This window comes from Macrotis lagotis, chromosome 2 (assembly GCF_037893015.1).
Source record: "Macrotis lagotis isolate mMagLag1 chromosome 2, bilby.v1.9.chrom.fasta, whole genome shotgun sequence".
NCBI lineage: Eukaryota > Metazoa > Chordata > Mammalia > Peramelemorphia > Peramelidae > Macrotis > Macrotis lagotis.
Genome location: NC_133659.1, coordinates 337,526,325 through 337,552,432, shown reverse-complemented (window position 1 = coordinate 337,552,432; position 26,108 = coordinate 337,526,325). Strand labels below are relative to the sequence as shown.

General features: G+C 38.8%; 1 protein-coding gene across 3 annotated transcripts in view; it reads right to left on the bottom strand.

Annotated features, from left to right (window-relative positions):
• Positions 1-26,065, bottom strand: part of LOC141515545 (membrane protein MLC1-like) — a 40,921-nt gene extending 14,856 nt beyond the window's left edge. For 2 of the 3 annotated variants that reach the window (XM_074227238.1, XM_074227239.1), the window contains exons 1-8: positions 25,815-26,063; positions 25,030-25,241; positions 22,728-22,817; positions 19,938-19,991; positions 18,525-18,626; positions 17,217-17,318; positions 15,058-15,129; positions 8,851-8,967 (exon numbers count right to left, since the gene is read on the bottom strand). In XM_074227238.1, the coding sequence (XP_074083339.1) occupies positions 8,851-8,967; positions 15,058-15,129; positions 17,217-17,318; positions 18,525-18,626; positions 19,938-19,991; positions 22,728-22,817; positions 25,030-25,209 (717 nt within the window). In that variant the 5' untranslated portion in view covers positions 25,210-25,241; positions 25,815-26,063. Of the gene's footprint in view, positions 1-8,850; positions 8,968-15,057; positions 15,130-17,216; positions 17,319-18,524; positions 18,627-19,937; positions 19,992-22,727; positions 22,818-25,029; positions 25,242-25,814 lie in introns of all 3 variants that reach the window. The other variant, XM_074227240.1, reaches the window with a different exon arrangement.
• Between the last annotated feature and the right edge of the window lie 43 nt (positions 26,066-26,108).

Here is a 26,108-nt window from a genome sequence, read left to right as displayed (position 1 = left end):
TATGCATATGAAGACTCACAGGGGAACAAAGCCAACAAGGAAGCAAAATGGGATTTCTCTAAAGAGATCAATAAGGACACACAGCGACTACACACATGTTGTTCATCCCAACTGGTACACTGTCCAGATCATCTAACTCTTCCTGGCCCAGCTCCAAGGCTGGTTCTTTTTGTTGCTGTTGTTTTATAGTTGTTCATTTATTGAATTTAGATTTCACAATACACTGTGGATTAAGTAGCTTAAAAACATTGGAAATTAATTAAATTTCACATAATATAGTATTAAAAACAGTATTGTAATTTTACTCATTGAACAAAAGTAGGAAAAAAAAGAATTCAAGCATTTTTCCCCCTAAGGTTCCCTGAGGCACTTTCTCATCCTAGAGATAATACCATGGGGAAAAATGGCTTCAGGTGTGTTAATAATGTAAGGAAATACATAAAGAAGAGAAAATTCTAAGGCAGGTCTAAAAAAGGTAGCAGATAAAATGCCCTCCAAGAGAAAACATCTCATTGAGTGCACCACCTGGACAATGTGTGACTTTGCCTGACCTGGCCACTCAGCCCCAGCCCCAGTCTCTCCTCCAGCCCCAACCCAGCTCCTACTCCAACTCCAGCTCCATTGGGCCAAAGGGCAAACAAACAAGAGACAAAGCCTCCAGTCCATGTCACTGGGGATCTTTCTCAAACTTTACCAGCATGAATGGATTATATGAGCTTTAGTTAACCGATGTTTCCTCCTGTCTCCAAAGAACAACTTTAGCATTTTATAAGCTACTATTTTCCTCATTGGTCTTTCAGCTTAAGCTGTCTCCCCAAGAGCCTCTAACCTCCTATGTAACAATATCTGATACTTCCCTTATATGACTCTAAGATGGACAGATCATAATTTCTCAATAAACATTCACTGATTGATTTTTTTTTGGATTAAACAAATATTTACCAGAGAAACCCTGTTTTTCTAGTAAGCACACATAGTTGGGTACAGAAATACATTTCACTCAATAGGAAAGTAGGAGAGAGACTAGTGGAAGAAGGAAGAATTAGAAGGAGCTTAATGTTTAAGAAAGGAATTACTTCTAAATAAAACAAACTCTAAGTAAGGATATGCAAAATATTTATAGCATTTTTGAGATTCCAAAGAATGTCTGAGGGAGTGTCTACCAACCAGGACCTAACTGAACAAATATGTAAATGAGATGAAATACTACGGTGCTATAAGAAATGATGAAAGGGATGGTTTCAGAGAAACTTGAAGACTTATATGGATTAAGGCAGGGGGAAATGAGCAGAACCAGGAGAACTATGTAAATAATAACAGCAACATTGTAAAGACAAATCACTATGAAATCTAATCACTGTGAAGGAAAGAACTATGATTCCAGAGGATTCATGATAAAACATGACCCATTTCCAATGGAGAGGGGATATATTCAGGGCACAGGATGTTAAAACAAAACTGCAAGGGTGGGTGCAGCATGGCTAATGTGTACTTTTTTTGTTTGACTGAAGAATATGGGGGTGTTCGGGTTCCACAAGAATGTGAAGGGAGGATTGTTAGTTTACATGACAAAGACTAAAGTCTACCTATGGACAGGTGACCTCCCTCTGACTAAAAATGCCACCTGTTTTTAACTTAACCTGGAGTCTTGACCTTCTCTTTTGCACATGTTCAAGGAGATAGAGCTGTTCTGGCTCAATAATATAATGAGCAGGGCAAGGGAAATATATGGGAGCCAATGTATCCATTAGATTGTGACCCCAGCCTATGACTGGCATGAGGGGGCAGGAACAAGGCCTTTCAAACTGCATAAAAGATGTTGCATTTTGAGATTTCCTCACCCCTCTCTCCCACCTTGAGAGAACTGTGCGATTTTGAGATATCTTAATAAAAAATTTTTTTATCACTCTGGACTAAGTATTCCCAAGCTATATATAACAATTTTAGTGCTCATCCATGATATTATAATGTAAATTTCTTTTCTTAGTATTTTCCCAGAAGAACACAAGAAAATAATGTGTGTAAATGGCTTGATTTCAAGCCCACTGAAATGATATTCTCTGAAGGGAAACATCTGAGAAGTTGCTGGGAAGATTGGCCCGGATTTGGAGCTGAGAGTGATTAAAGTCTGGGGGTAAAACCACAGTAAGGGGTATCTCCAGAGTTCGTGGGGTTGGTGGCCAAAACTGCCCTGGCTGACTGAGAAGTTCTCCAGTGGGAGATCTATCCCAAAGGAAAGGCCAGAGGGTAATAGGGTGCCCCAAAAGGAGGGATGGAGGGGGATTTGGGTTCCCTCTCCAGGAATTTCCCAAATATCTTAAAGGGGGAAAGTTGCCTCCAGACTTGGGGGACAAGGGAGCCACATAGTTGGTAGCTGGCAGCCAAGGAAGTCGGAAGGAAGGAAGCAAGCTGATTGGATCCAGTGCTATATGAGTGAGGATGTGTGTTTGTTCTATGTCCTAATTTGTATAAGTGTCTGTGTTAGTGATTTCTGGGTCTGGGGACTTTTAAGTTTTAAACAGAGAAGTTGAGTTGAGAAGTTTCAGAAAGTAGGGGAGGAAGAAGTCTGTGGTGGCCCTCATGTAGTTCAGCCCCTCCCTCCCTATAGCTGTGCTGATGTGTAGAAAGTAGTTTGGGTAGAGTTTAGAAGCAAGAAATAACTTTTAAGGGAAAGCTTGAGAGTTATAGGAGGGAAGATTTCTTACCCTTATGACTGTTGGGGAAAGATCCCATGTTTTCTCCCTGGGTTGGGGGAAGCGGTGGGAGGTTGGACCATCATGGTCTTGATTCCATCTGCCATCTTGTTAAAATTTGGAACTCAATTAAATTGAGTTCAGCTGAGGAGAACCCCACCCGCCCTGTGGAGGGAGGTGGCAGGAGACTAAAGTGCTTAAGCCTTAAAGGGCAAGAGACTATGCCACAGGTGTGATATGTGATTGGGAAAGGAAGAAAATATAAAATCAGGGATTGGAGACACATTTATTGAAAGGAAACCATGTTTAATGAATGCCTCTGCTCTGGCCACATGGCTTAAAAGTAATGACCCCCACAGTTTTTAAGGTCGATCCCTTTCTGAACTAGAATTTTGAGAATCACTCTGAGGATTTTTAAAAGGTGATCAGTATAGTTACATTCTGACAAAATTTGTACAGAATAGGAGGAATTAAATAACCTAGATTGTTAAAATGGTTTGGGATTTTAAACTCTATTGTAACAGGAAAGTGGCATTGTGTTACTAAGAAAAATACCTTTGTTATCAGGGATATTTACTGATTTCTTTTTTGGGAAAAAGCTCTAATTCATTTTAATGTTAAGATTGTATTTTTATTTTGGATAAATATTTTGGAATATGAGTGCTGAATTCTCTGTATAAGGTACTCTAAAGCTTTTATCAAATTAAACTGTTGGGAAGTTTCATTGTATAGTTGTGAGTGGACATTCCCAATAAAACCATTTCAGGGTTAATATTCTCAGTGAAGTCCTCTCAGGGTTAAGAAATATTAAAGAAAGAACAATCTATTATTCTTAAACTATTTCTAGAAGAAAGCCCCTTGTATTCCAAACCGGTGGCTCACTCTTATAACTTTTGATAAGACTACTTTTACTGACTACTAGAAGGATAGTAGACTTTTTCCCATGAGAAAAACCTTGCATTCCAAAGAATCTCAAAAGCCTCTTTTTGATAAGACTATTTTTACTGACTGAGAGGATAGAAGACCTTGCATACTCAGACATTATTTCATTTAGATAGACATAGGTCATTAGAAGTCTTTTTGATGTTCTTACCATCTGGATGGTGAGATAATATTTTATGAAAACCTTTCATCCTTTTCTTTGTTGCTGGGGTAGATTTTCACAAGTAGACTGTAGCTCAGAGAGGGATGATAGGGAGGAGGAGGGGATGGCATTAGGTCATGTAATCTTGCTTGTCATCAATTCAGGGCAGTTCCTTGATCTCCACTACCTTTGTGAGACTTGGAGAGTGCCCTTTTCTTGAGAAAAGTCAAAATAAACTGTATTTTTAAGTGAATTTTTTATCTCATGCAGTTGTGTAATATATGATATTGGATTCTTGGAGAATCTGGGTATGATTGATGTGGGGGGGGCTCTGACAGATAACTGAACAAATAGCAATTGTGTGGTTCCACTATAAGGTAACATTGATGAGTAAGATGGATTTATCAGTTATGTGATATTCTTTTGTTAACTACAGAGAGATATTTACAAAATTGAGTTTTCTCTTGTGAATCTATAAGCTACTTAAATACTATAATATTAAAGCCTGGGATCAACATGTGATTGCTTTGAAGAGAAATATCAAAAATTATGACCCCTTTTGGGATAGATCTGTGAGTTCACAAGTAATGTAATAAGGGAAGGATTGCTTTGTACTATCTAGTAATTTGTGTTATTCTTATTGCTGTTTTGTTATATTTGGAATTAATAATACATGTTGGAAACTTAAGGTCACCTAAGATGTTCTAATGGTTTTAAAGAATTCTGAAAGTAATAATTTGTTATGTTGGAGGGCAGCAGGTAGGTGGAGCAGTGGATAGAGCACTGGCCCTGGAGTCAAGAGGACTCAAGTTCAAATTCAGCCTCAGACACTTAATGATTTACCCAGCTGTGTGACCTTGGGCAAGTTACTTAACCCCAATTGCCTTGCAAAAACAAAAGCAAAAAATAATTTGTATGTTAAGGATGTCTGGTAGCTAATCAAGCTAAAGAAGTTTCTAGTTATATAAGTGAATTGGGAATATTTTGGAGATATATATATATGTATATATATATATATATATATATATATATATATATATATATAATATATTCCAAAACTGTGGTTGTTTGCTTTGAAGTAAAAGCACCTATGTAATATGAGAAAGATAAACACAAGAAAGGTAATTTGAGATTTTTCTGTGGCAATATTTAGTTTAATTGTTATATGACAATTTAGGAGATGTTAGGCAATCTCCTGACCAAAGGAGATATTTATTTGTTATAAATAGGAGGGTTCTCTAGCCAAGGGGAATCTGATACACCATCTTTACATAGAGATAGAGTATATATGGTTTCAGACAAAGGAAGATAAGTCTGAAGACCAGAAGCCTTGTGTAAGAGGTAGGAGAGACATGTAGGGCCAGTCATAGTTAGAATTTCTGGACCCAGGAAGGACACTCAGAGCTTTTAGGTAGGGGTTTCATTAATTGGAATTCAGTGAATTGGACTCACTCGAAATTCTAATTAGGTAAAACAACTATTTTAGATCATGGGACTTAAAATCAATTTTCTCTTTTTTAAAAAAAAATTATTTAAGGCAATGGGGTTAAATGACTTGCCCAAAGTCACATAGCTAGGCACTTAAGTGTCTGAGGTCTGATATGAACTCAGGTACTCCTGATTCCAGGGTCGGTGCTCTATCCACTGTGCCACCTAGATGCCCTCTCAATTTTCTCTTTATGTCAGGATGGTCAGTACAAAGGAAATTTACTGTGTCGGTGTGTTGTTCTTGAAGCCAAGAAAGTCAATAGACTGAAGATGTCAGGTGACAGGGATGTACAGTCAAAGGGGTGACTTTTCAGCATGACCCAAGGCTGGACCCTTTTGACTTGATTTCTCCAAAGTGACATGGATAATGTCTTGCCTGTAAGATTAAATCTGGCCTAAGACATTTTACATGATAAGCAAACCAGAAAAAAGTATTAGGTGAATTGGATTTAATAGCCAGAGATAGGTAAGGTATGTGGCTCTGACACCTGCTATCAGCTACATGTGAAGCTAGGAATTAAGTTTCCTTATTTTTTTATGTTAGAGGGGATATTTAGGTAAGAAGAGAAAAGGGAAATTCTTAGGATATTACAGTCTCAAGGTCTAGTTTAAGGAAAAGAATGTTAGTCAGATAAGTATATTGGGAAAAGAAAAAAAATCTATGGTATATTTGAGAATATTTTTGGAAAAAATTCATTTTGGTTAAAGATGTTTGAGTCATTATTGTAATGAGAACAAAAGGTTAAGAAATGTATATGCTCCAAGTTTAAGTTAATATGATAATTCTTAGTGGAGAACACTCATGTAGTAAAACCATTGTGGAAGTTTATTGTGTTAAAGTGCAGTATGTATGGCAATATGGCAGTAAGGCAAAATGTAAATTCTAATAAGCTCCAGAATATCATTGTCTTCTGATGAAAACATGAGTTTTAATCTGAGTAAAACGTTATGCAGTTTCTTTACCAGAAGAGAAGGTCTCAACAAGTCACCTGAGCTGGAGAGAACTTTTTGGAACCGATTCAGAAGATACAGAAGCATGTTGGATATTTCCAGGGAAGAAGAGAGGAGAGACACTGGAGCAGTTCATCTTCACTATCTCTCACCTATGTGCACATTGTGAAATCAGAGGATGTCTCTTTTGATACCTGTAAACTTCCCCTTGTTTCTGTAAGTGTGACACCCCTACTTATGCCCCTCTCCTTATAGAAAGGAAGAGGAGAGGCAAGGTGAAGATGTTCTCCATTGAGATAAAAGGAAGATGAGGTTATTGGGTGGCATTATTATATCTTATCTAGGGAGAGTCCTATGTAGGCAACAGGGTATTAGTAATGGTGGGAGGAGCATCTAGCTGACAAAAGTCAAGTCCAGCTTTGTGGTGTAGCTGTTGGACTTGTGGTAGTCCACAACAGTTTGAGAATTGACCTTAGGTGCTAGTCCCCCTGAGGTTGGCCTAGATTCTCAGTTCCTGGTCAGAGATGCATGTTGGGACAAGATTCTGGACAAGAGGAGAGAAACACCAGTAGCATATGACTAAGTTCAGGGTGACTATGCTTATACCAGTCTGGCCAGGACATTTTCCTAGGGAATAGCAAATGGCTGTGGACTTACATTTAGAAGCAGGGTACTTATTTCTGGATTGTACAACTTGGAGAGAGGTGAACTGAGACTCATGTGAGATGTAATGATGGTACCTGGATCCCTTGTCAGGATCCATTATGGTAAAGAAAATTGCCACATATGCACATCTGCCAAGGATTGGTCAGGGAGTTGTTATCTAGACTTTAGGACCTACTATCTGGGCACAGGATGGGAGTTGGGGCTATGAAATTCCAATTTATATCCTAATTACATTCTATGCTGTGGTGGAAACAACTACCAATTAGAGACCCTGAACTTGCTGGCTGGCTAAGCCATGCAAACAAGAGAGTTATTCAACATAAGAGTTGTACTGGACAATCTGTTGGAGAAGGAAGAGTTTGTGATAAACTGAATCTATCAAGTTGCTGCCTAAAGATTGATGACAATAGGCAAGTAGTAAAAAACATCAGAAAGCTGGTATGTGTTCACGCACAAACCTATGAGGGATCCATGTCTCTAATAATGAGGAAGTAAAACTCTTGATAGAAGAAAAAGTCAGCAATGTCAATAACAAGGATTGTGATTTAAGAAAAAAAAATCACTAATAAGGTGGGAACCCCAAATTCTTTTTATAAAAGAAAAGGGGGGAACTGTGAGGAATATGTAGGTGTTTGGTTTCCACAAGAATGTGGAGAATTGTTAGTTTACATTAGGAAGAATAGGGTCTGCCTATATTGTTGCCTATGGGCAAGGTAATGAGTTAAAATCAAAAGACTTAGCTTCCATCTGATCAAAAATGGATGAGATTGCCCCACCTGTTTTTAACTTAACCTGGGGTCTTGACCTTCTTTGAGCTTGCTCAGGGAGATGTAGCTGTTATTGCTCAGTATAAATAGCAGGGTGGGGGAAATGTATAGGGACCAATGTATCAATTAGATTGTGACCCCAGCCTATGATTCACATGAAGGGGCAAAATGCTTAAAAGACCTTGAATTTTTGGGATTAGCTGACAGAATCTCCCTCTTTCACAGAAGACTCTCATTAGTTAACAATAGAGATGCCTACTCTTGATTAACTCAATAGAGTTAATCAATAGAGTTACTCTCCAAAGCCATGGATGGCTTTTGAATATCTGAGAAGCTGATCCTAACCAGGAATAGCTTCTAAACAATTTCTATCTTTTGAGTAAGAGGAAGGAAGTTCACTTAAAAGATGATTGTACATGGTTGTATATATTTCCTTACTCATCTATGAAGTGTATGTATTTCATAACCCTTTTAACAAAAAGCTACAAGTACAGGTCAGTGTCTTTTTGCATATGATTTGCTTATAGCAGGTGCTTGATTAATTTAAGGCTTTTGTTAAAAGTAATGCAAAAAAAAAAAAGTAATGCAAAGGGGCAGCTAGGTGGCACAGTGGATAAAGCACCAGCCCTGGAGTCAGAAGTACCCGGGTTCAAATCCGGTCTCAGACAATAATTACCTAGCTGTGTGGCCTTGGGCAAGCCACTTAACCCCATTTGCCTTGCAAAAAAAAAAAAAAAAAAAAAAACCTAAAAAAAAAAGTAATGCAAAGCTCAGCATTTCAGTGATTGCTCAAGAACAACCCTGACATACTTGTGATGGACAATGTCATCCACATTTAGAAAAAGAACTCTGGTGTCAGAATGCGGAGCAAAACAGACTATTTTCAATTTTTAAAACTTTTTTTCATGGTTTTTCCCCCCATTCTGATATGTGAAATGCAATCATATATGTACAATTTTTACCAGATTGTTTGCTACTGGAGGGAGGGAGAAAAATGTGGATGAATATTGAAAACTATCTTTGCATGTAACTGGAAAAAATAAAATCAAATAACATAAAAGAGAAAAATAATGCAGAGCATGATACAAAATATAATGTCTCTATACTAACTAATCAGTTAATCATAAGCATTTGTGAAGTGCTCCATAGCTGCCTCCAGGTACAGTCAGTAAAACAGTCCATTTTATTGCTTAGTACTTACAGCCACCAAGATCCAAAAGAATGTCACTGAAAGGTATGGGCCTGAAACTAAGACATCCATGTTCAAAGCAATGATACCACCAAACACTGCAGAAATGCCAACAATGATTTCAATAACCTGAAAAGAAACAGAAAAGTAAAATGTCAGAACTGGAGTAATTCAATGAGCATTTATTCTGTACCTTCTTTGTGCACTGTGCTTGGGGCTAGAGACACAAAGACAGGGGTCAAAGTCTTGCCCTCATGGAGCTTCCTAATCTAATGATAATTAAACATAAAATGTAGAACTCTAAAGGAATTTTGGGTAAGAGGTCAAGAAGAGAAGATCCCCTCCTGTGGTGGGAAAAGGCAAACAGGGTGGGCCCTTGAGCTGAACTGGCTTGGAGGGAGAGGAGAGGAGAGGAATGCTGAGATCATTTCCCACAGGGCAGGGAAATGAACTAGACAGAGACAGAGACACACACACACAGAAAAAGAATCAGAGGAAGAGAGAGACAAACACAGAGAGTGAGTCAGAGAGACAGTGAAGAGAATTGAGGGAATATAAGGCATTGTTCTGACTAATCCTCAGATTTCCTAAATTATATTTTTGAACCTGATACCATCAGAATTCTGCCTTTAATCATGCAATTCTTTGGAGTTACAAACTCCTGAACTGCAAGTCAATCATGAAGTCAGATGGTCTAATCCACTCTGAGAGTTATCAAAAAATAAAATGCCTAATTTCACACTCTGAGCTAGAATCTCATATAAAGGAGCTCTTTGTCTAGACTGCCCCCAGCTCTGGAATGCCCAGAGCTTAAAAACTGGAACATGTGGTGACAAAAGTGAGAAAACCTTTTTCCCCTAAAAGGCATTCTCTGCTGTTATTGCCCCAACTCTGTGCTCATTCCATAGGTACTTTTACCACACTAGCTGCCAAAAGAAAGTCCTTCCACATTCCTTCCTTTGCCATCCCATCTGCCCACTTTGTATTTCCTCAGCCAGTTGCCACCAACCTTCTCCCCCATAGTAACAGAGAAAAGAAAACTGGGTCATCTTTGTCCCAAGAGAAGCCAACCACAGTCCCTAAATACCAGGAGCTGCAAGAGCAGAAAGGGTTGGCCTTGCTTTCCTTAGTCCTTAATTTGACTGTATTTGGCCACAATCATTGATTATTGGGCAGGACTCCTGCCTGGGGATAGATCTTGGCTAGACAGATAGTGGAGAAGGTGGCAGACCATGGAACAAAGGCAGCTGCATCTGTTTCACACTCCATATCAATGTCTACCAGATATAATTCCCAAGGACAGCTGTAATTCTTTCCCATCCAAAGTCAAGGTTCAATTAAAGGCTTTACTCCTTCCAGTTCTAGTCTTTGTCCTCCTGGTTCCCTCCAATTTCTCTCCCTCTAGGCACTGGTGACATGCCCTTTTCCCACTATCAAACTATCTACAGGACAGCTCTTGCTTCTCTAAAGGGAACAAATTCCCTCTTTCATTACTGAGAACTCTCTCTTCTGGTGAGCTTCTTCTGTCTTCTCCCAAATCCCTTAACATGATCATGCCTAACTCTCTCCCTCCTCTACTCCTCCTCCTCCTCTCAGGCACAATCCCATTTCTTTCCCCTCAACTCTGATTGTCATGTCTCCATCTACTGATGATTAGATACACCTGAGAAAACCAAATATTGATTTATAAGTCCTATTTGATGCCATCTTATAATCTATTTCTTCTGTTACTGCCTAAACCATTTTTCTGAGTTCAGAAGTTCAGTTTTTCTCCCTCAATTCAGCTGGCCAAACATCACCTTAAGTCAAAGGAATTTCCTAGATCTCTATACATCTTACTGCCCATGCACATTCAGGGAGATCCGTTAGTTCACTAAATTGCACATGGACGTTCAAGGCTCCTTAGAATGATGCTGGTGGTAGCCAGGAAGTCTTCACCTCTATTATCCTAGTAACACTAATTAGCCATGCAGGTGGACACTACCAATAAATTTTCCAAAACAAGATGGAAGGCAGGGTTGTTGTTAGCTCTGCCTTCTGCACTTCCATCTAATCATCCTGTTTTCCATCATCTATGATACTTCAGACTATGATGTACTTCCCAAAACTATATGAAGACCAGCAAGTCACATTTTGTGATCTTTGAGCTAACAACCAAAAGAACCATTTTATTGGTCATTGTTAGCCTTATAAATACGTTGATCAGGGTAAGGATTTTGTATTTCAGTTTACCTTACTTTCAACTGTGTCCCAGTTTATTTTTATTTCAATCATAACATCATAACATACCCAAGTCTGCCTTATCTTTGGGGGGAAAAACTAAACCAGACTTGGATCCTATCATCCCTGCTAGCTTTCAGCCTTTCCTCACCTCCCTTTCGCAGATAAATCTATCTATATTTCTTTTACTCACAAACTCTCTTTTCAAACTTATCACTCAAATGAAACTGTTCTTTTCAAATGATAACCTTATTGACAAATTCAATGGTCTCTTCTCAGTTCTCAGCTTCCTGGCCTTCCTCTCCAAAATCCTTTACTCTGAATTCTTGAGACAACACCCTCTCTGAAATTTTTCTCTTCCTACTTGCTGACTGCTCCCTGCAGGGAGCAGGGAATCCTCTGCTGACTTATCAAACATCCCACCACCTATATGTGACCAAGACTATGGCTGGACTCCTCTCCCTCTTTTCTCAACATTCTCACTAAGGGACCTCAGATGAGGTCCATCTATTCAGGCCTACTGAATACTACAGTGCTACCTCACCAACCTCCTCATGGTCCTTTCTAATTGGATAGACTGTAGGAAATCTCACAATTACATCCACTAATAATCTCCTAAACCCTATCCCTCAAGATTATTCACCATCTTGGTGTCATCTTCAATGCCTCGCTCTCACTCATTTGATACAGCTAATCAGCTGTCAGATTTTGTCATTTCTATCACCACATCTTTTGCAATTGTCCTCCTTCCTCTCTGCACACAGGCCTGGACAAGACCCCACTTGTTGGTCACCCTACTTTGCCTTTTCCCACTTCAGTCCATTCACCATGCTGAGGCCAGAGTGATTTTTCTCACATGTTAAGTCTGACTCACATGTAGGGGTAACAGCCCACTCAATAAACTACATAATGGCAAGGCTACAATCTAAAATCCTCTCCTCTGCATTTCAAGTCCCATTTCTGACTTGTTCTTGTTTCTGACTTGCACCTTCTGACTTGTTCCTTATCAGTCCACTCCACACATGGGAGACATCCAGTCACTCTGCCTCCTCCCAATTCCATTCCCCAGCTGCTCCATGTCTTCTCTTCTCTGTCCTGAGGAATATCAATGTCCTGTCCTCTTCACTTTTACCTTCTTTAATCACTGGTCCCACCTTCAGATTCAGCCCATCATCACATTCTGCAGCTGCCTTACCCTCCCAGATCTCCTTGGTTCTGTCCTCCATATGCATGTGCACATATCCTGTCCCCCAACAAAATGCAAGCTTCTTAAAAACAAGGAATGCAGAGCTCTATGCCTCTCTGTCCTCAAAGCTTTATTTAGTACTAGGGCTTAGGAGGTCCTTATGGAATGCTTCTTCATTTACAAATCCCCACTACTAGAAAAACAATTTGGAGCAACTAGGTGGCACAGTAGATAGAGCACCTAGCCTCAGGAGGACCTGGGTTCAAATCCAGCCTGTCACTTGGTATTTACTAGCTGTGTGACCTTGGGCATGTCATTTAATCCCATTGCCTTGCAAAAACCAAAGGAAGGAAGGAAGGAAGGAAGGAAGGAAGGAAGGAAGAAAGAAAGAAAGAAAGAAAGAAAGAAAGAAAGAAAGAAAGAAAGAAAGAAAGAAAGAAAGAAGGAAAGAATTAAGGGAAGAAAGAAGGAAAGAAAGGAGGAAGGAAAGAAAGAAGGGAGGGAGGAAAGAAAGGAAGAAGGGAGGAAGGGAAAGAAAAGGAAACAAAGAAGGAAGGGAGGGAGAGGGAGAGAGAGAGAGAAAGAAAGGAAAAAAGAAGCGAGGAAAGAAGGAAGGAAGGAAAGAAAGAAGGGAGGAAGGGAAAGAAAACAAGGGAGGGAGGGGGGAGAGGGAGGGAGGGAGGGAGAGAGAGAGAGAGAAGAAGAAGAAGGAGAAGAAGAAGAAGAAGAAGAAGAAGAAGAAGAAGAAGAAGAAGAAGAAGAAGAAGAAGAAGGAAGCAAAGAAAGCAAGAAAAACAATTCAAAGTTCAAAGGCAGGGCTGAAATTTAAGCTGAAAAGACCATCAGAAGTCATCTGACCCAAGGAATCTTCATTATAAACACATGTGCTAAGCAGCTCCTCAGGCTCCGGGCACAATGGTCAAGGAGAAGGAATCATTTCCTTTCCCAGAGCCCCTGGCTTCCAGGGCGAGCCAGCCACAAGCTGACCTTCTGCTGGAAGCCTTCCATCTGAGATGATGTCCACAGCATGTTTGAATGCAGGTGTTTGTTTGCACTCGTCTCTTCTTATTCTGGGAGCTCCTCCAGGACAGAAAATAGGTTTGTGTCTTTTTATGTGGTACCTGACTCATGACAGACACTGATGGATTCATCTCTAGGTACAAAAGGGAAGTAGAGAGGGCTGCACTGCTGGATAGGTGGCAAACTTGCCCCAGCACCTATTCTAGCATGTCTCCAGAGAATAGGTGACCCCAGGCAACACCCTCCACATCTTTTGGCTCAATTTTCTTCTCTATGACTTCTTTCCCCTAACATGACGCCATTACCTCATAGGACTGCTGTGAGAAACCCATTGGAGACGTCTACAGCAATGCAAATATGAAGGAATGGCTGGAGCTGCACTTATTATCCAGTGCTGCTTGCAGCTGGGGACATCACAGTATACAGAGTGCCAGGTCTGGAGTCAGGAAGACTCATCTTCCTGAGATCAAACCTGGCCTCAGACACTTCCTAGCTGTGTGACCCTGGGCAAGTCACTTCACCCTATTTGCCTCATCTGAAAATGAGCTGGAGAAAGAAACGGTAAACCACTCCAATACCCTTGCCAAGAAAACCTCAAATAGGGTCATGGAGAATTGTACACAATTGAAAATGAGTGAACAGCAACCAGTGCTGTACTGGTAAATGTTTAACAAAGGGTTTCCTGAAAATATAGCCTGAAGGGCTGTAAAACTGTGCTTATCCTTTGATCTAGCAAAACCACTAGTAGATTTGCATCCCAAAGATACGGAAAAAAATTGAACATTAAGGGACCCATTTATTGAGAACTGGTGGAACAGTATCTCATTGTAATGGAATACTATGTGCTCTAAGAAATGACAAGCAAGATGCTTTCAGAAAAGCTTAAAAAGTCTTACATGAACAGCTGCAAAGTGAAGGGAGTTGAACCAGGAGAACATTGTTCCCAGTAATAGCAATATTACAATGAAGAACTACGAATGACTGAGCTATTCCCAGCAATACTGTGATCCAAAACAATCCCAGAGGACTCCTGATGAAAAATGCTATCTGCTTCCAGAGAAAAGAACTAATATTAACTGAATACAGAGTGGAGCTTACTTTCTTTTTTTTCCTTTTCCTCTTTCAAGAATGTTACAGAATGACTTAATAGGTAAATGTTTTATATGATAATATATGTATAACACCTATAGAAAACTACTTTCCAACTCAAGGAAGGGGGAGGTAGGGAGGGAGGGATAGAATTTGGAACTCAAAACTTTAAAAAATGGTACAAATTACTTTAACATGTAATTGAGGGAAAATAAAATATTACTTAATATTTACAAATAAACAAAAAACTAGTTCTTCAGGAAGGGGGGGGATGTACAAAAGACACCCTTTTAAGTTTAATTTGTACCATTAATATTTTCCCCATCTCTTTACATTTAAAGGATCAACAAACCATCAAGTTAAGCCCTAGTTTGTAGCATTACCCAATTCCAAGATATGGCATCCCCAAGCTGGGATGAGCTGGCTCCAGAATGCCACTATTCCCAACATATTCCCACAGTGAAGGACTCTTACCTTCTGAGCTGTGAGATGGGAGCCTGGCATGGAAAGACTTGAAGAACAGGTTCTATTAACTACAATTGTTTTGAAGGTAAGTTATAATGAATTGAAGGAGTTGAGTTTCACAAAGCAATGGCCTGGTTTAGGACTGCAAGATTCACACATCATGGCATCATTTTCTTTTAATAGATGACTTTCATTACTGATCCCCCCATCTGATACCCTCAAGAGAAAGATTTTCTTACTGAATAGGATTTCAGGACTCGAGTAGGAAAGGTTACACTGTTCAAAATGTTGGAACTATCAAATATGGCATTCTAAAAAGAAAAAATAAAATAAAGTCAAGATTCCACATTAATATATAGGCATTTGCACAAGTAAATGGAGGCAATCCTTAGTCTAAGATCTCCAGTTCTTGCTAAGGGAGTCAGAACAGAGTTTTTAATTACAAGGCTGTCCAACATACATTACTTTTAAAAGTTTTTATTGAAACAATAGACAATGTATTTTGATTTGCCATTTTAGCGAGAGCTCTGTGGTAGCTTGGCTTCATTTACTAAAGCAATTAATAAACCCATAGGTAGGTTGCATTTTGGACAGTCCTGACCTCAAATGTGCAGAATAAAGCTTCCTTATTTCATACAAGAGTTGAGAAATAGAATAGGTCAAAATCAGTAGGGAAACAGTAGAACCAGGAACAAAAGAGTCTAAGAAAGGTCTTCATTTCTTAGGATTCCAAGGAAAGCCTTATGTGGTGACTTTGGCTAACTGAAGCTAGTGAAGGTAGAGTTCTTCCAGGGCCTTAAAAAATCAAATTCTTAGAACTCAAAAGGTGGTCTAACCTTTAACAAAATGAAGAATCACATTTCTAACTACCTCACCAAAAAGTCATCCAACTTTTACTTTTAAACTGAATATTATGGAAAAATTACCATTCTCTGAGGCCCAATGCAAATAGATCTAATCATTTCTCTTCTAATTAACACTTCCTATAGCACCAGCCACCCAGAGACAGACTTGGTGAGCACTGCTTGAAGAACAGCCACCAAGTGCAATCCCAAGGAACCCCAGGTCAGTCAGTCAATAAGCAGACACCGTGCTCAATGCTGGCTCTTGCCATCCTCACTTCAACAGTTAGGGCTTTCCATCTGCCCATGTGTGGAGACTACCCTAACTAGAATTAAACTCCATGGGAGCTCTAGTGGTTTTCTATTTACATCCCAGAGCTCAGTATCGTGCTTAACATACAACAAATACTTTAACCTTTTTCTTTTCACTCACATAGTAGACATTTAATAAAAGCTTCTTAGATTGAGTGGTTAAAAAAAATTTCTTTCCCATAGCTAAGTATATTCTTTCCACAAATCCCAGCTATTATTAGTGCCAATTCTATGAAGCTATTTTAGTTCCTCCTCAATACTCTCATTTCCAGACTAAATAGCTATAGATTTTGAATTGATACTTGAATTTTGAATCCTCTCAACATCTTGATTGCCTTCTTGTGAACATGCTTTTCAATATCTTTCCTATAACTGGTCACAAAGCTCCAGATTTTGTCCAACCAGGGAAGAAGAACATCAATCTATTACCTTCACCATTCTGAACACTACATGTTTGTAAACAGAGCTAAAAAGAGCATTACTTTGTGGCTGCTGTGTCTTCCTGCTGACTTAGATCGGGGTCTTCAGCACACTGAGAACTCCACAATCTATTTCATCTCACATATAGTTTTTAAGAAGACATTCAGGTGAAAACCCTTCTAAGGAGGTGCAGAAGGCTCTTCCCAATTTCCAGATCTACCCAATTAATCACCTGTTGACCTGTGTGCTACTTCCAACCCACTCTAACTGGTCCTCCCCTCAGATGGCAGACATTGTAGGCCCAGCCTGCTATCTGGGCAGATCCTTTCTAGCATGGGACAACCTGTCAGGGTTTACATTTGGCAAACACCAGCTTCAAGAGCCCTGAATTCTTCTAAGCCACAACTAGGATTTCAGTGGATGATTTTACATTATCACTATTTTCATCAGTTTTCATCAAGCACTGGCCAATTTTAATGATATTGCTAAGAACACGTATAAGTGAGAAAGGAAGAGGACCAGTCATGAACAAGAGTGGCAGTCAAGATATGAATAGCCTGAATGTTTTATATTTGTAAACTAACATTTTGAAAGAATCAATTCTGAAGTTCTCCAGGATTGGGGGGGGGGGTAGAATCTTCCACGGGAAACAGAAAAACACGTACAAAAATCACCCTGGTTTCTAAGTTCCTACTAAGTAAAAAGCATAAATTCTATGAAAAAAATAAATCAAATTTCCACAAAAATGTAGAGATTAATTAATCATCTGGGAAATCTTAAAAATGAAAATAGTATGAATGACACTTGTTTGGAAAAACACTTACCTTCTTTCCTTTACAACATTCTTCATTAGATCTTGCAGAAATGATCACTGTAGTTGCCATCAAGATCTCTAATAGAATTAGCAGAATCAAATTGAAATTTATCTACCAAGAAAACATATAATGAAGCAACATTATTCATTTTTTAAAAATCAGATTTCTCAAAAATAATTATCATACACATCTGCTCTAAGGTTAACATTCTTGCCCCTTTAAGAACCATGGTCTAAATACATTTTTTTTTAAAGAAACACATAAAAGTGCCTGCTATGGGTTAAGTCTTGTGCTAACTACAACTAACTACAGTGGTTTTAAAGTTTGCGGAAGACTTTTGAAATTTCTCATTTTCATCTATTAAAGGAGCTTCTAAGCTGAGGCTGGATAGATACCTGTTGTGCTCAATGCTTTAGAATTATTCTGTCACTTGATCCTGAGCAAGAGTAAGGTGTGACTATGACCCTATTTTTACAGTTACAGAAACTGAGGCCAACTTGCCCAAGGTTACCCAGCTAATATGTATGTGAGGATTGATTTGAACTCGAGTCTTCCTGTGCCCATACCTGGCTTAAGTTTAATAACAATATCCAAAATGATGGAGTTTCTATTACAAAGACTGGTAAGACATTTGTATAGTCAAACAGCAGCCCTGAATCTATCTGGAAGTATTCCCAGAGCCTCCAGTCCCTCAGCCCCCACTTCCAAAAGTTCAGAGTTGAGCTGGCTTGTCAGAAAGAGGCTAGATCTTTTTGGGGGTCCTTCTTTTGCATTTCTCTGACAGTCTGCCTCTTGGATCTAAGATTTTCTAGCATCAAATGTGTAATTATCAAAAAAAAAACATTCAAACAAGCATATAAAACAAAAGGCATTAAGACTGTCCTCTCTACTAAAAAATCAACAACATGAAACAAAGTTTTTCCTACTTTGGCAGTTCCCAGTGTCTCCACTCAGACCAAATGATATTGTCTAGACATAACAGACAGCCAGCATCCTTGAAGGCATGGATTCTCAATTTTTTATAATTGGATAAATTAGACATTGCACCCAATACAATATGTGGCACATGGGAGGCACTTAATGTTAGTTGAAAAATGTTGTATTTCAAAACTAATAATACTTAAAAAACTAAATTCAACAAATATTTACTGACTGAGCTATGGCTGCCTGAATATGCTGAGGCAAGGAAAAAATAAGCAATCCCCAAACCCTAACTTCAGACAGCACTCCCTACAGCTCTGCCAGAGAGACAGCATAGCTAGGTCAGATTAGTCTGAAGGAAAGTGTTTACAGTTCCTCATTTTTAAAGTCACTCACATTTATTGCTGATGGATTCAGGACAAGTTTACATCCAAACCAAACTAAACATGTTGTTGTGATGGCAAATGTAGAAACAAACAAAATCTGAAAGTTTGGAATCTGAAAAACAACAAATAATCAGTGTCTTTTTAATTACCTAAAGAATAAAAGGTCATGAGAAAACTACACTGGAGAAATAATTCTCAGTCCTTTTTCCAAATATTCCAAAGGTTATCAAGTAATTTTTTTAATCCTAAAAGAGTTATAATTCTATAACTCAAGGTCACCTTCATTTCAGACATGAAACATATACAGTGAAATGATCAGTAACAAGTTTGTGTCATTTTCTTATTGAACTTATTTACAGAGAATTGATTTTAGCTGGGAATTGCTTAAGTTATGGGTCTTTGTCTCCAAACGGTTCAGAATTCAGGTCTCCTGCAAAATCACCAATTGAGTCTTATCCCAGGGATTCAGAAGAACAAGAGAGTCAAGGTCCAGTCCTCCTTCAAGGATGTCTGGTTTGCTCTAGTCTACATCTTGTACCTGGAAGCACTTCTGAGTCTCAAGAGAGAAGAAGGGGCTCATTGCTAGCCCCGTTGCCAAATTTCCAACTAATCCTTCTCTCTGCACCTCAGCTCTAACTGATCACTTTTCTTCCATGTGATGTCATTATTCTCTGCTCCTCAAAATTATAAAAGGGCAATTGTCTGTTTGCTTGGGGTCTTTAGCATAAATCAAGACAAGCCACTGACCCATTTATTGACAAGCAATATGCCACACCAATAAAGGTTTACTTGCTCAGAGAATTGCCTCAGTTTACCTCTTTGTTCAATTTCACTCACAATAATCATAATAAGCTCCTGGAGGGCAGGGGATGCTGTTTTTGTCTTTCTGTTGTCTGTCCTGCAAATAGTAAATGTCTGTTGGATTTGTTTATCTATTTATCCAACTATTTATATTTTCAATTCTTTTTTTGAAACCCCCATCCTGGAATTGATTTCCCTTTGAAGAGGACTTGAGGTTCAGAGAGGGAACAATAATCTATAAATGCAAAGTAATGAGGGGGATAGGTAGAGTTTGGGAAGAGGAAGAGGAGCTGAGACAGAAAGGTAAATGGAGGCTGGGGAGATGTCAGGAAACAATCTTTGTTTCTTAGCTATGGTCCAAGATATGTAACAAATAAGCTCTCTGATACTTTTAGAAAACATTTCTGCTTCAATTTCTTTTTGTGCAAAAAGAGGAGGAAGCCAGACTAAAGTTTTTCTCAGGTTTCTTCGAGCTCTAAAATCTGAATCCAGGTATATGGGTCACATGAGCTGCATTATGTTATCCAATCCTTTTAGGACAGATGTTATCAAATCAAATCAAAACCAATCAACTACTAGGTGTTATAGTTCAAAAGCTAGAGTCACAGTCAGAGATACTCACCACATTCACCTTGTTTCTTGCTATAGCAAAGCTCACAATTGCTGAAGGAATGCACTGAAAAATCAAAGGAAAAGATGAAGCAGAGACAACTCACTGACAGGAACACTAAACTAAACTTTTAGACTTTTCCAGGATGGAGATGAAAATTGTACAAATTAGGAAAAAACCATTCTGTCCTCTGGTATGCCTAACATCTATATTTTTAGTACAATTTAGAATGCTTTAAAGGAATATTAGCCATAGAATACTGAATAAAAACAAGGGTACTTGGGCAGATGCTGCCACATGTTTACATTTAATTCAGTTAATCCACAAGTACTTCCTGAATTCCTCCTTGTGGACAGCACCAAAGCAGGCTTCCTGCTCTCAAGGAGATGCCAATGCAGACAGACAAAAAAAGAAACATTTTTAAAATTCAACAAATATTTGCTTATATGCCTGCTATATAGATTACATGTTTAAAGCTGGAAAATAACTGTCTATGCCCTTACAGGGCTTGAATTAGACTAGACAGGATGGACTCAAAGACTGACATGATTAGAGATATCACCTATGCTGAACCAGTGAAGCACAAGGGATCAACTTAGAAAACGAAAATGCTTCATTTGAATAGTCCAGAGCAGTGTTTCTCAAATTTTCCTAATTAGTAGGCAAAGACAGTGATTTTTCTTCCTGGGGGAAATAGGGCAAATATTTCCAGTCTTTGGTCTTTTTTTTTTCCCTTTTAACCAACTGCTAAAATGTTTACAGAATAGAAGGGGCAGGCTCTCTTCTGTCCTCCCTTGGGAATGATCTATCTAGGTAAAAGAAGAATTCAAATACATTTCCCAACCAGGACTCAGATAAAGGTTAGTAGAGAGATTTGTTTTACCTAGGAATAATAAGAATCCCTCCCTTAATCTCCCCTTCTTCTAATTCCCCCTTCTACTACCTTCTCTCCAGTCTGTTCAATTTCCCTGCAAAGTGGAATAAAGCCTCTGTGCACGCGCGCGTGTGTGTGTGTGTGTGTGTGTGTTTACGGCTGTGCAAACAGCCTTCCTTCCTTCCTTCCTTTCATCAGTTCAGGTGAGAATAAGGGTACAAGCATACAAGCATCAGCCTCCCACTTTTCTCCCTGTTTGTGTATAAATGTCTAATTTCATATCCTCCTTTTGTGAGTTAATTTTCCTGAATCTTTTCCCCTCTTCCTTTCCCCTTTTCAGTATATTCCTTTTTCCCTTTTCATTCATCTAGTAAAATCATAAGATCTAGGGGCAGCTTGGTGGCACAATGAACAGAGAGTGGACCCTGGAATCAGGAAGACCTGAGCTCAAATTTGACCTCAGACATTCCACCGGTTGTGTGACACTGGGCAAGTTACTCAACTGTCTCAAAAAAAAAAAAAAAAAAAAAAAAAAAAAGCAAAAGCTATAACAGACTTAGTCCTAGCCCTTCTAATGTAAGATTCTGTGACCCCGATGCTAGGATCCAGATGAGAAACACATGTCACTGTCCATACAAAAATGTCAGCAGCCAGTTCCTGTTTTGGTACTTTATCATTTCCTATTTCTCTTAAGTCCTGTGTTTGCGCTTCTAAGTTTCTATACAGCTCTGGTCTTTTCTTCAGGAATGCTTAGAAGCCTTTTATTTCATTAAAGGTGGAGTCACACTTGGTTTTGGTAGGTAATTAATTCTTGGTTGACAAGTTGTATCCTTTGCCTTTGCCCATCTCATTCTAAACTCTTCACACCTTTATAGCTGTGACTATGAAATCATGTGGCTCCTCAGCTCTTGAATTCTTTCTTTATGGCTGCTCAAAGTTATTTTCTCCCAGCTCTAGTCATAACAGTCTTGGGAGGTATTTTAGAAGGTGAGCAATAGGTTCCCTTTCCCCCTTGTCTTCTGACTCTAGATCCCCTTTTGGTCCTGGTACTTCCAGGATGAGTCCACTCTTCACCTCCAGATCCTGGAGCCTCTGCCTCTCTCTGGTCATCCTTCTGAGGGGCTCCAGGGCACCACTCAGGTTTCCTCAAGCCTCCCATCTGGCAGGGTATTCTCTTCCCCCTCCTGCTTTTCAACATCTTTTCATGTGCTGTCCTCCCTGGTAGACTGCTCCTTGAGGGAATTCACTTTCTTTTGCCTATCTTTGTATCCCCAACACTTAGGACCACATCTGACTGACGGCCAAATGTTTGCTGATTGACTAGTCTGATGATTCTTAAGTCTTCTCTCCATTATCTGGGAAGAGGACTGACCTTGGGAGCGGAAGCCTCTGCTTCGCCACTGCCAAGACTTGATGACAGTGAACAAACCTTGCCATTGTCTGACGGCCCACTCAAAATCTCTAGGGCTACTCCATGAGCTACCCTGATCCTCATGCTCCTCCCTGAAATGTAGGCCTGCTTCTCAGTTGAACTCTGCACATTTCTCAAATTCATATCCTGATGATTCTTTGGAGATTGTGTCACTATGATTCCAAGTCCAAAGGAACAATACTGAGATGTGAATAATGGAGCATGTTCTATGGGAGTTAAAGATTACAGACCTGGTCAATCTAGCAAGTGAAGATGCTACTTTTAGAATCCCCTTTAATAAGAGCCTTGGGCTCAATGAAATCTAAGTCTCCTCCAGCACAGATCTATGACCCCACAATTATTTCAGTCCATTAAAAAATGAAGTAAAAACAGAGGGAATAATATACTAATAAGAAATAAAAACTACTGTCTGGAAATTTAAGAGTAAAGGGATACAAACATGCAAGCAATTGTGTTCTATCAGCATGCAAAGTACAGAATTAAAAACTTTGCTTACTGAACCTGCTGCACAGCGTAAATAATCCATTTCAGAAGGGAAGACATTTCCCAGGTAAAGTGAAAAGCCAGAAGTGATAAGAAGGCAACTCTGGAAAATAGAAATACAAATTAAGGTTCAAGCTGAGACTGGGCAAGACAAAATCAACAGAAAAGCCCAATGACCAAAACACCAGCTGATAAGGTAGGCAAGAAATGAGTGATGTATGAATGCACAGACAGCCCTTGGTCAGAATCTGGTTATCACTGAAAGAGGCCAGGACAAGATGCAAATACTAAATGACCAAGTTTCTGGGGCTTCCCAGAACCACTGTAGAAACCTAAACAAGAGTGAAGTAGCTTAGCAAATGGTCAGACACTTACAAAACTGACAAAAATCTTTTGACTTGCAAAATTTTGAGAAACAGGTTGAACTAGTTTAAAAGGATTAAAAAATTTCTGTGAAATTAGACACCTCAGGAGTGAAACTTGTATATAACTTACTAAGTACTGAAGCCAAAAAGATTAGGGAAGGTTATATCTTAAGGGAATTCTAAGTAGTGTAGAATTTCGGTTTAAAGGATATAAAGAACAGAATTTGCAGAGTGAAACTGTTATTCCCTAAGTTAAGGAGGCATATTTTTCCCCCACTCAGTAAGGTACTACTTGCTATAGCATTTGCATGATGATGGGGCTTCTGATGATATGGTTCTTGATGGGACTGGGATACATAAGAGAACTTCATCTCACTTCAAAGTCCTCTCTTAAGGGGGCAGCTAGGTGGTGCAGTGGATAGAGCACTGGCCTTGGAGCTAGGAGTACCTGAGTTCAAATCCGACCTCAGACACTTAATAATGACCTAGCTGTGTGGCCTTGGGCAAGCCACTTAACCCCATTGCCTTTCAAAAACTAAAAACAAACAAACAAAAAAAAAAACCAAAGCCCTCACTTATGACTGGATCCAAGTGGAGTACACCTTGGCTAACAACTAACTATGCCCTAGGACTATACATATAAATAGTCCTAGTTTTGTACATTGTAAACTTTTATATGGAATTATCTGTTATAAAGTAGACTATGGTCTCTAAGCAACCAAATTTTGTTTCCTGTCATCCATAAAGAAAGCTAATGGTAATGCTAAAAAAAAAAAAAAAAAAAAAGGCCCCAAATACTAAAAAATCAATAGATTCAGTGAATCAAAAATATTTCTTAGGGCAGCTAGGTGGCGAAGTGGATAGAGCACCGGCCCTGGAGTCAGGAGTACCTGGGTTCAAATCTGGCCTCAGACACTTCATAATTACCTAGCTGTGTGGCCTTGGGCAAGCTACTTAAATACTTAAAAAAAGTATTTCTTGATCCTGACTAAAGTCAAAACCCCTCAAAAGCAGAGGCCCTGTCTTCTCAGGTTCTGTATCAGAGTAATGCCAAGCAAACATACAATAACCCTCTATGTATAAATATCCCAAACTTAGACAAAAATATCATTTGAAAATGATTTCCATTTCTTTTATGCTTACTTCGTTTTGTGAATTGTAAAAGAGTAAGTATTTGATTTTAGTTTTTAACAAGATAAAGCCTCTTGGACCCACTGAATGTATGTAACAGTTGGGACATTTTTGCAGACTGAGGCAGTCAGAAAAAGTTCTCCCACTTAGCCATCTTACAATGCTGAACTCTTGTTGGGAAAGGATGCAGATCAATTATCAGCTGAAATTGCTTTAATGCCTTGTTGTGGGGATTCCCAATGAGCTCCTAGTCTTAGATGGTAGATCCCTGCTTTTTAAGAACTCAGAACTAAATCAGTTTAGCAGATTTTTCCATTGCCCATTTATTTTTTGTGGTTATTTTAGCATACAATTTTTAAATGCCCACAGGAATGCAATCTAAGAAAAATTAATAAAGTTTTAATCAGTTTTTTAAGCTTTTTTTGTGTCATGGACACCTTTGGCTGTCTGAAGAAGCCCATGGTCCTCCTTTTTAGAATAATGTTTTAAAATGAATAAAATGAAATGAAAACCAGTTAAGTTTAGTTATCAAAAAATATTTAAGTTCACAGTGTGTAGATTAAGAAGATTTAATTTAGACAGCAGTCTAACAGAAACTTAAAACCTAAAGCCCAGAGGCAAACTGAATTGATCTTGAAACTGGTCTTATCAGTTCTGATATTAGAGAATAATTTAATGGATTAAAAAAAAGCTACCTACATATTACTATAACTTCCTTACATTTAAGGAATTACACTTAACATTTCAAGACTAATTTCTTTAGTAAAGCCTTCCCAGTTATCTTTAAGTGTGTCATTGATTTAAGATTAAGGTACTTACCCCCATCAACAAAGAAAAGATCCATGTTCGGTAACTGAAACAAGGATGGAATCTTTTTGCTAGTTGGAGGTCGTTGGATTTTATTTCTGGAGCGTAATGTACAGCTTCTTGTCTTCCACGTTCCAGGGTCGGCATCCTGTCATAACTAAATTCTTCTCTGTAAGGATCTTCTCTTGTCATAATACTTGAAAAATCTTTTTAGATGAATGAAACTAACAATTGTAATAAAGAATACCAGGGGAAAACATTGGTTAAGTAGTAGTCTAAGCAGAAGGACTTAACTTATTTAGGGCCAAAGCAAAACATTTCCATTACATGGTATAGCAGGTTTCTAAGACACTAACCCAAATCAGCATAATCCATTTCATCTAAGTGCTACATGAGGACCCAAGAGGAGGCTTGGCTCCAAGTCAGAAAGTCACAGGTCTCAATCTGAGAGGATGACCTGACTACAACACAAGTTGCCCCAGGAGATGAGCCTGAACTAACTCCTCTGGAGATCAAAACAAGCTGGACTAGACTAGTTCATGTGTTTGAAGTCTGCTTAAGAATGGTAACTTTACAAATCAGAAAGTTATACAGAGAATCACTGAATAAATGATTCCCTTCTCCTTCCCAAGTACAATATAGTTAAGATTTTTAAATGAACAACTTCACTTTACAAATTCAAAGAACCTCTGATTACCCACATTCTTTTTACAAGCCGTTTACAGCTTTTAAAAAGCTTCTACATAACAATGGGCTAGCATTTTTTTTTTTTAGTGATTTAAAATCTCTCTACTTACCTTCAACCAAAAAGTTTGCTGTCAGGTCTATAAGTTTGGTGAGTAGAGTTGTCTGGTCACTTTGTAATACTCTCACTGGTTAACAATTTATCCTTTATTTGAGAAGTTTGTTCCTCCACTTTGGATTTCAAAAACAGCTATTCAGAAGTGGAACAAAAGCCTAGCAAAAACTGTAGTTAAGCCAGGGAACAGGGGAATGTCTCCTGAATTTTAATGAGGAGAACCTCAAATATAACTTTAGTGAATTAATACTAGATAAGTTCCACTCTACCACCAAATCATTAATATATGCGT